This window comes from Oryzias melastigma, linkage group LG11 (genome assembly GCF_002922805.2).
Source record: "Oryzias melastigma strain HK-1 linkage group LG11, ASM292280v2, whole genome shotgun sequence".
Classification (NCBI taxonomy): domain Eukaryota; kingdom Metazoa; phylum Chordata; class Actinopteri; order Beloniformes; family Adrianichthyidae; genus Oryzias; species Oryzias melastigma.
The window spans coordinates 26,744,000-26,754,752 of record NC_050522.1 but is presented as its reverse complement, the minus strand read 5'-3'; the positions used below and the strand labels follow the sequence as shown (position 1 = coordinate 26,754,752).

Sequence of the window (10,753 nt, the reverse complement as noted above, 5' to 3'; positions counted from 1 at the left end):
GTCATTCCACATGCCCAAAAGTGCACTTTCACCAGGTTCCAGGTGAATTTTGTTATGTTTTTGAGTTTAGGGTGAGGGTGACAAGGATTGTGAAAATAATCTGGTCCTTCGGGCCAGAACAGAACCAGGAATAAACTAGGACAAAATCTGAACAGAATCAGGACAATCTCTGGACAAAATAGGACAGCTGAGAAACGGAATGAGCTCAAAATCAGAATCCGGACTGATCCAATAAAACATCCAACCAAACCCGGACTGTCCCACCACAGATGGGAGCTGGACCTCCTCATGAACTGCAGCAGCTGCAGGTTTCACATCAACATCGTTCTGAACTCCATCGTCGAGCTTCACTGAGAGCGTCTCTCCTTTCTGCTCCTCTCGCGGTTCTGAACTGGTTCCAAAGGGTTTCAAACGCTCGCTAACATCCGTCTGAATGTCAATAATGACAGATCAGGGAATGACGCAGCGATAATTACAGCGGCCGCTTCCTGTACGTTCCTGAGAGACGCTGCAGAGCATCTCCGCGTGACTGACTCTCAGGAGCTCATAAAGGAACATCTGCCTCTGGTATTGAAGCTCCGGGTCTGTCCGACCCGCTCAGGAAACACTTCACTGCTGGCGCTGACATGACGGAGCACGCTCTCCAAGGACAACAGCCCTTCAAGTCTTTCCAGCAGAGCTGATAGGATCAGCGCCGCCGGCTGTGCTGCGCCGGGAACGCTGCAGAAGTTTGGAGACGGAGCTGAAGGCAGGATAATCACCGCTTAATGGTTTGAGGAACGTGTCGGAACAGAACCGCTTCAGCTCAGCTGATTCATGACACAGAAAACTAGACGATGAAACGGGCTGATGGTTCTTGGACCTGAAGCTGCACAGATGGTTTCATTCATGCCTCATCTGACCCGCTTTACCAAAACATCAGCGGATTCATCACAGCTTGAACGCTTTCTATGGATGACGTCACACTCACTCAGTCCACTACTCAGCTACAGTCAAATGGACCGAATCCCAATGATGTTCTGATGGACCACATCCTGCTTGAGAGGTTCTGGAGTCCCCCTGAAACCTTCAGCCAGAACCTTCCAAACATTCACAAGACTTTCCTTTCTACTCCGGTTGGGAGCCAGAGCTTCATGCTGCATGACTTCATTCAGAGCTGGGTCTGGTTCTGGTTGAAGGTTTGAGTCGTGGTTCTGATTCCTCAGACTTTAACGGGTCACCGTTTGGACAGAAGCTGCTGGTTCTGGCATCAGGTTTCAGGCTTCTGTCCAAACAAACACGGTTCTGTCCAGCGATGGAGACGGACACGTGTGAAAACCATCCGACGGATTCATCACCGACGGAAGTCGTGAAACGACCAATCAGAGGTTTGAGAGACGATTTTAGGAGCGAATCAAAACAAGCGAAATAGGAAACGATCCCAACAAATGAGACGCAACTGGAACAAAGGAAAGGAAAGTGAAAAGATCCTGATCCTGAATCCAGACAAACCCAGATGAAACCTGAAACCACAAAGGAGTCATCCAACCCAAACGGAACAACCGCAGAACCTCAGAACCACTTCTGCAGAACCTCAGAACCCGTACCTGAGCAGAGTCGCCGGTGATCAGCCGCCGGGATCCAGACGCTCTCTGCGTGACTAAGCACGGCTGTTTGCCTTTCAAGGCAGGGCGAGGCCGGCGCCGCCCAGCCCGTCCCGCTCCGGTTACAGAGCCATGCCGGCCCCAGCGGGCCCGGCTGCAGCCTGTGATGCTGATGCAGAGCTCAGACTGAGGAACGCTTCCAGAGGAAATCTTCCTCATTCTGAGGCTGTGAATGTTTATGAGCTGATGAGCCGCGAGAGCAGAAGCAGCCAGGAGGTCAGCTGACGGGGGCGCTGGGAGGTCACGGCGCTGGGAGGAATGCGTCCTGCAGTTACATAAGACAGATTGATGAAGCCACTTTATGTAACTGTGACAGAGTGAGAGTCCTCAAACGTCTTCGTGTTCCTGCTTGTTCAGTGTGATTAAGACGGGGTGTGACGCTAACGTCGAGCTCTGATCTTTCAATGAAACGTTTCTGTTTATTTAATCACTGGAGCGCCGCGTTTATGTTCTTTAATTTAAAATAATTGTGTGATTGTTTAGTCAGCAATCACACTACAGTGATTCTCCTTTCTGAACGAGTTCAGCTCGTAAAATATTTCAGTGATTTCAGCAAACGTTCAGCTCCTTCAGGACTTCACTGCTTGAATTGTTGGTTTTCTTGAACTTTATAGTTTTTGAAATATTGAGCAAAATCATAGGAAATGAAGGAGAAAGTCTTCAACTTGAGTGTTTTAAGTAGATTATCAACAAACCTTTAAATATATTCAAGGGTTATGTTTTCATTTGTGGTCATATTCAAAAGATTTGGAGTTTAGCTTCTATTTTAGCAACATGCTAACGTTTTTGGCTAATTTGTTACTTACTAGGTTTTTAAGGCTAATTTAGAGTTTAGCTTCTATTTTAGCAACAGGCTAACGTTTTTAATAATTTGGTTCACTGAGGATTTTTAGCTGGTTTTGGAGTTTAGCTAGAAATGAATAGTGCTGGGGGTCACTGGGTACCTCACGATACACGAGGCGATACACGATACACGATACTATGATACCGCGATACTCCAATAATTGGTAAAAAATCGTCTCTAATAACTCATACTACATAAAAGACACATTTTTTGGGGAAAATCCATTTACTTTTCAGCTTGAACCCACTCATTATCAACAACTTCTGTCTTATTTTGTGCAACAAATACTGTCTTTGACGAGCACTGACACCAGTTGAATTGAATTATCTGTCAAATTGAGTGTTAGCAATAGTAAACATGAACAGTAGAGCCACTATTTAGTGCAAATTGTTGTAAACAACAGAACAAAACTTAAATGATTCTAGTAGCTGCCAGAGACATGGGTGCAACACGCCGTCTATCTACCTCCAGATGACGAGGATAACGTTTCACAGCCTCTTCACGTGAAAATAAAAGATCGATTCTTGGTGACAAACATCCAGAATCAATCACAGGACTAAATATTGAGATATATCACAGTATCGATATTTTGGCTCTCCCCTAGTAATTAGGAATGTGCTAGCTTTTGTTTTGGCTAATTTGGCATCTACTGAGGTTTTTATGCTAATATGGAGTTTAGCTAATATTTTAGCAACATGCTAACGTTTCTGGCTAATTTGTTATCAACTGGGGTTTCTTAGGCTAATTTTGAGTTTAGCTTCTATTATAGCAACAGGCTAACACTTCTGAATAATTTAGTTTACTGAGGATTTTTAGTTAGTTTAGCTAGTATTTAAGCAACAACCTAAATTTTTGCAAAATTAGCATGTATTAGGGGTTTTTAAGCAATTATAGTACAAATATTTTCAGATATTCAGGTCAACTTCAGCACTTTTTCAAAGTTCTTTAACCAAAATTAGTTTTTTAGCAAATGTAACATTTTGTAAGTAGCTTTAGCATTTTCATCAAAACCTTCAGCAGTTTAAGTAAATTATTTCACCATTTTCAGTAAAAAGCATTATTATGGTTCTTCATCATCAGGCCGTCCACACTTTCTGTTTTCTACATTTATTCGTGAAAACTGAGGTTCTGACTCTGAGCCCGGTCTCCTGCATGTTGGGTCCTTCAGAACCGGTCCTGACACAGTTCATGGGTACTGCTCCTTATTTTTTGTATCTTAAAAAAATATGGTTTTTTTTAAGTAAATAAACGTTGATAGAAATGTTAAGTCTTTGAATCTCTCTCCAGTTTTGATCAAATTAGATAAAAACATGAATCCTGATAAAAACACGACGTCTGATCCAGTAAATCATGTTCTGATGATCATGAATCTTCACATCAGAGATGATTCCGTGTTTTCTGTCTGGACGTCACGTTGGTGTCGTGTTCTCCGACATGAAGGTTTCTCTTCAGTCTGTTTGTTGTTGGTTCTAACTCTGTTCTGATGACGCCAAAGAAATCCTGTTTGTGTGAAACACAGAAAAGCCTTCAGTCCTGCTTCCGGGCCGGAACCGGACTCAGCAGCCGGGTCCTCAGAGGAGTGGGTCTGCATGTCGTTCAAGTCCTCCAAACGTTCACAAAGAGACCAAAATAGCAGGTCGGCTTTAGAGGCTTTAGGCGTCTCCGGAGTCGATGACAGAACCCACGACAGAACCTCTCATTACAGCATAAATGACCGGGTCTACAGCAGAACCTCATCACATGTCAGTCGGACGTGTTTCCCTCCATGAATAACAACCGGATCAGCAGCAGAACATCCAGGAATCCTCACGAGCCTGAAAGAACTCGACCAACCGGACCGGTTCTTCCGGATTCCTGCTCCAGAATAATCGTTATGTCGGAACGTCGCCTCCAGTCACAACAGAAGAGAGGTGTCGTCGACGTGGAGAAGGTTCAAAACAACACGAAAAATGTATGGAAGAGAGTCCCCCCTGGTTCTGATGGGTCCCTGGTTCTGATGGGTTCTGATCTTTTGTGTCTTCACAACTTAAACATCCTGGAGATGCAGAAAAACAACAGTTTGGAACCCAGAAGTCCAGAATCTCCAGGGACTTCTGTGTGTCTCCTCCTTTAGAGGATGGAATGAAGGACCAGAACCAAGACCTAGATGAGACCAGAACCAGGACTAGAACATGGACCCGGACAAGAACCAGGACCTAGATGAGACCAAGACCAGAACCAGGACTAGAACATGGACCAGAATCAAGACCAGAACCAGGACCTCTCAGATCTACAGCAGGTTTATGGGTTTCTTTCTGTTCTATCAGAGAACATTAAAGTCCAGAACCGAGTCTGGACCTCTCAGTGTGACCTTCGGAACATGAGCGGTATAAACACGCACTGACATGGAGACGTCACTCACTCCGCCGGTCCCGGTCTCGGTTCCGGTTCCGTCCTGTCCTCCGCGGTCCGCTGACAGACTCCCGCCGCCGTTCATCTTCTCATCGTAAAGCGGAGCCGAAGCGGAGCGGACGAAGTTCGAGGAGTTCTGCTGAAGTTTGGACAACATGAGGGGGAGGAGCAAAGGGGAGGAGCAAAGGGGAGGAGCTTTCTGTGCGGACTCAGTCAGACTCGGCAGGTAAACTCCACGATAGACCTTTAAATCCGACCTGCAGGTCACTTCCGGTCTGTTCTTACAGTAAAAGTTCTGGAGGATTCTGATCCAAATGGACCCGAACTCTATTTAAAACACAATCAATTCTGTTTTCTGGAGAAATGTCATTTCATAAGCAAACTTCAAGCCTAAATTTAAACCTTTTAATGCATAAATTAATGTAATTCAGGAAAATGATCAAAGAAACCCCAAAAAAAAGGAAAATTCAGCAAATCTGACTTTAAAAGTCCATGTTTTATAATAAACTGTAGTGAAATATTCATGATTGTGATGCTGCTGATCTGTGGCTGGATGTAAAGTCTGTACATTGATATTTTTCTGTCTTTTTCTCTTCTTGACATTCACATGTTTGTTATATAAATTGTTTATTAAGAACATTTTATTAAAAAAATTAAAAAAAGGTATCCCTGCAGGTTCACAGATCTCCTCGTGATTCTGACATGAATCTCCAGCTGAGGAATCTTCTCATGAAGGTCATCAGTCTCTCCACTTAAATAAAAGCTCCATAAACACGTAGAACCCGAACAATGACACTATTAGAACCTTCATGGACCTGTGGAACCGTGAGGACGATGGACCGTCTGACTTTGCTTCATGAGATCCAGTTTCTCACAGACTTAAACCCACAAAGTTCAACTTCACTGTTAGAAAAATAAACTGTTGTGTTTATTTGGCCATTCTGTCATGAATGGAGTTTTACATTTTATAATAATAGTATTGTAGTGATAAATAAATATAGCGATTAGGGAAACCACAATAAGTCGACTAATTGACGACTAATCATCTATTAAAATAGTCGATTAGTCGTTACTTTATATAATATGGAGTCAGAGTTCAGTAAAGTTCAAAGTTCTAATGTTCTGTTAACCTTATGGACTATTTTATCATTTATGAAGGTATTTAGACTGTTTTGGAGTTTAGCTAATATTTCTGCTCCATGCTAGCTGTTTGGGCTAATTTAGGCTTTTTTCTGTTTTTTTTCGCATTAACTAATATTTTAGCTGCTATCAGCTTCAGCGTTTTTAGCTATCAATTTCAGCACCTTCAGTGGTCAGATTCAGCGTACAGCATTCACATTATCATCATCACAGGTGATGCTATTATCTAGTTTTTAGGTCGTTTAAAGCTAATGATGGTTCAGACGTGTTTTACATCCAGTTTGCACATGACTCAATTGGTCGACTAATGAGATAATCGTTTGTGGCAGCTCTAGTGATGTTTTTCTATTTAAACCTTTTTAAAAAAAATCTGTTATTTTCCTAAATAAAATACATCTGTGTGTCAAATAAGACCCAGATCAGCAGATTTACAGAATTAAAGTTAAACACTCAAACAGAATCTTTTCTATATTACATACTTTTTCTCCTCTTATTATTAAACATAAACAGCATTTTGTGTTTAATCTATTTTAATAAATCTATAAATATTATATAACTTTGTCTCTGAACTGTTTTATCTGACATGTTAGAACCTAAACACAAAGAACTAAAACAGATAAACCAGAATTATACATTTTTTTGCATCTGAAGCCAAAAAGTCACAAAGACTTATATACAAATATAAACTTTATAGATAATAGAAACTAGAACAGACACGCATTCACAAGAACCACAGAAGAAATAGAGAAAATGAAGCAGAAGTTAGTTATATAGCATTACCTGTGATAATGTGTGAACGTTGTCAGCTGAATTTGGCCGCTGAAGATGCTGAAACTGATGGCTAAAAACTTTGACGTTAATGGCTGAAATCGAGCTGAAACTGATAGCTGAAAACCCTGAAGCTGACAGACCTCTGAGCTGGATGTGTGGTGGATTTTATCTGTTTAAGTAAAATATTTATTCAACCACTAGAGTCCAGCTGCAAAATGATTTTATCTTTAACTAAAACACAAATAAAATAGATCAGGAGGTCAATTCATTTCATAAAAACAAACCAACATCAGTAACTCTTCCTCCAGTCTGACCTGTCTGACCTCACAGGACCTGAAGACTCCATTTCCCAGCATTCCCTTGGAGTGACGGCTCCTGAACCTCAACATTCGGCTCACTTTGCCGACCGTCTTCCACAGAGACCCCCCCTCAGGAGTCTCCCCTCCACCCGTTCTCTCCATCCTGCTGGTCACCATCCTGGATCACCTGGGAACGCCGTCGGGAACGCCGTCGGGAACGCCGGCTCCTCTGTCGGGCTTTGTCTGATCTCATTTGGCTTTGGTGGAAACTCTGACGCCCGCTCTGACACAGCAGCCCAGAGCTGCTCTGAGCATCACAGTCGCCGTGACAACGCCAGAACAGCCCTGAATAATTCATCAAACTGCTCCCAAAAATAAAAAAGAATAAAGCTTTTTTATTGGAAGAATCCCGACGCTGGAAAAACACAAAAGTTTCTTTAAAAAAATCTACTTTAGGATTCTGAGGAGTCAGCAAAACGAAAGAAGAACTTTTTATGACTGGGATCAGAAGACCTGAAAGTCCTTTCCAAACACAGAAATGATTTTTATAAATCTCATCTCCTCTCATTCCAGCAGGTTGATCCTCTCAACCACTTCCTGTTTTCCTCCCAACCACTTCCTGTTTTCCTCTGACCTCTAATGACATCAATAAAAGCTGCAATCATTTCATAACTTCACATCGTTTCACCAGATTCTGCTGTAAATAAATCAGAACCAAACAAAGCAGCTTTATGGTTACATCACCTACAGAGAGGGGAGGGGTTGGAGGGGCGTGGCCTCTGGTCAGGATGATGTCCTCTGTAATTACAGTCAACCACCAGAGGATTATGGGTGAGCGTGAACTCGGCTGACCTTTGAAGAGGAACTTCAGGAAGACGTTTAAGAAAAACAAAAGATGATGTTTCAGTTTAACGTGATTGATCTGATCAGAAGATCCCCTCGGATCAGCCAAACTCGATCAATTAAGATTCTTGTGCTGCAGTTTAAAACCTGACAGAAAGTTAATAAATTAAACATAAATGACTAAAAAAGCAGTGAAAGTCTGCAGCTTGTTCACCTCTGACCTCCTACCTGTCAGGATCTCCTTTGAGGAGCAGATCGCCTTGATCTCTCATTCTCTGTGTTCCCGCCGTTTCTGAACTCGGTTTGACATGGAATTTGTCTGAGCGGCCATCAGTCATCGACCTCTGAAAACCTTCGCCAACGTCTGCAGGTTCAGGTTCAACCAGGTGAGTTCAGGATCATCAGGAGAGGGTAGGAAGAGTCTGAACAGACCAGGAGCCTAGATATAAACCTTATAGATAACAGAAACTAGAACAGACACGCAGACAAGAACCACAGAAGAAAAACAGAAAATGAAGCAGAAATGAGATGTATAGCATTACCTGTGATAATGTGTGAACGCTGTAAACTGAATTTGGCCGCTGAAGATGCTGAAATTGATGGCTAAAAACTTTGACGTTAATGGCTGAAATCGAGCTGAAACTGATAGCTGAAAACGTTGAAGTTTATAGCTGACAATGCTAAAGCTGATTGCTGAAAACACTGAAGCAGACAGCGAAAAACCTGAAGCGAATGGCTGAAAACGCAGAAACTGATAGCTCAAATCGCTGATGCTGATAGCTGAAAATGCTGAAGTTGATAGCTTAAAACACTGATGCTGATAGCTGAAAACGCTAGTGGTGATAGCTGAAAACGCTAAAGCTGATAGCTCAAAACGCTGAAGCAGACAGCGAAAAACCTGAAGCAAATGGCTGAAAACGCAGAAATTGATAGCTCAAATCGCTGATGCTGATAGCTGAAAACGCTAGTGGTGATAGCTGAAATCACAGAAACTGATGGCTCAAATAGCTGAAGTTGATAGCTTAAAACACTGAAGCTGATAGCTGAAAACGCTAGTGGTGATAGCTGAAAACGCTAAAGCTAATAGCTGAAAACAATGCAACTGATAGCTGAAAATGCTGCAGTTTATAGCTGAAAATGCTAAAGCTGATAGCTGAAAACAATGCAACTGATAGCTGAAAATGCTGAAGTTTATAGCTGAAAATGCTAAAGTTGATAGCTTAAAACACTGAAGCTGATAGCTGAAAACGCTAAAGCTAATAGCTGAAAACAATGCAACTGATAGCTGAAAACACTGAAGCCTAAAGCTGAAATTGCTGATAGACAGCTAAAATATTAGTTTAATATGAAATTAGTGTAAAAAACTGAAAAATAGCCTAAGTTAGCAGAAAGTGCTAGCATGTAGCTGACAAAGATAGCTCACTCAGAGCCGCTTTTCTCCTTCAGAATCTACTGGATGTTCATGTTAACGGTTGAAAAGTTACAATAAATCAAAGAACAAAAGAGACGCTTCAAAAAACAAATGGAGAATTTTTACTGCCGACAGAGAAAAGCATCAGAGTTTCCAGTTTGACGGTGAGGATGTCAGCGAGTCTTTCTGAAGAAACTACATTTTTCACAGGATGGAAGTTTAGAATTCCTGAGGAAGTTCTGCAGAAACGTCACAGGAAGCGTTCAGACACAAACAGAACCACAGAAATGAGACGTTATGAAACTGCACATAAAGTTTTATTACACATTTCCTTCAGTCCAGCAGAAAACTGAGCTCCCAAATATGTATTTATCCTCAGGGTTAAAACGGGCCGAGCAGTACCGGCGCTGGAGGGACGGTTTGAGGGATCTCAATCAAAGACGTGTTTGATTGGATGAACTCCAGTTTTGTTTGTTTGTTTCCTGAAACTCTCTGATTAAATCATCTTCTGACGTGAGAGCTGCTCAGACGTCGTTAGTGAGGATTATTTTAGACCAAACTGGAAAATCGGTCGTTTTTAGGACCGTTTCTTCATCAGAAACTCACCTCTGATTGTGGGCGGGACCGTTGACGAGGAGCAAGTCCGCCCCTTTTCCCCTCCCCACTGCTGAGAGCTGTTTACACTCTCTCCCACTAGGTTACAGCCCCACACATCCTCAAACTGACATGAGAGATCAACACCGTTTCTGTCCAGCCGTATGGTTCTGACCCAGATTCTGTACGGTTCTGACCCAGATTCTGTACGGTCCTGATCCATATTCTGTATGGTTCTGATCCAGATTCCGTACGGTTCTGATCCAGATTCCATACGGTTCTGACCCAGAATTTGTACAGTTCTGACCCAAATTCCAAACAGTTCTGATCCAGATCCATACGGTTCTGATCCATATTCTGTATGGTTTTGATCCAGATTCCGTACGGTTCTGACCCAGAATTTGTATGGTTCTGACCCAGATTCCATACGGTTCTGATCCATATTCTGTATGGTTCTGATCCAGATTCCGTACGGTTCTGACCCAGATTCTGTACGATTCTGATCCAGATTCTGTACGGTTCTGACCCAGATTCTGTACGGTTCTGACCCAGATTCCGTACGGTTCTGATCCAGATCCATACGGTTCTGATCCATATTCTGTATGGTTCTGATCCAGATTCCTTACGGTTCTGACCCAGACTTTGTACGGTTCTGATCCAGATTCCATACGGTTCTGACCCAGAATTTGTACGGTTCTGACCCAGATTCCATACAGTTCTGACCCAGATCTATACGGTTCTGATCCATATTCTGTACGATTCTGATCCAGATTCCGTACGGTTTTGACCCAGATTCCATACGGTTCTGATCCATATT

The 10,753-nt window shown here is 42.5% G+C and overlaps 1 protein-coding gene across 4 annotated transcripts in view; it reads right to left on the bottom strand.

Annotated features, from left to right (window-relative positions):
• tuft1b (tuftelin 1b) overlaps positions 1–7,280 on the bottom strand; it is a 23,437-nt gene extending 16,157 nt beyond the window's left edge. For 2 of the 4 annotated variants that reach the window (XR_004948613.1, XM_024298488.2), the window contains exon 1: positions 1,587–1,888. Coding sequence is in view for 3 of the 4 variants with exons in the window: in XM_024298488.2 (XP_024154256.2) it covers positions 1,587–1,802 (216 nt within the window). In the remaining variant the exon portion in view is untranslated. Of the gene's footprint in view, positions 1–1,586; positions 1,889–4,888; positions 5,120–7,103 lie in introns of those variants that run through there. The other 2 variants (XM_024298486.2, XM_024298487.2) reach the window with 2 other exon arrangements.
• Between the last annotated feature and the right edge of the window lie 3,473 nt (positions 7,281–10,753).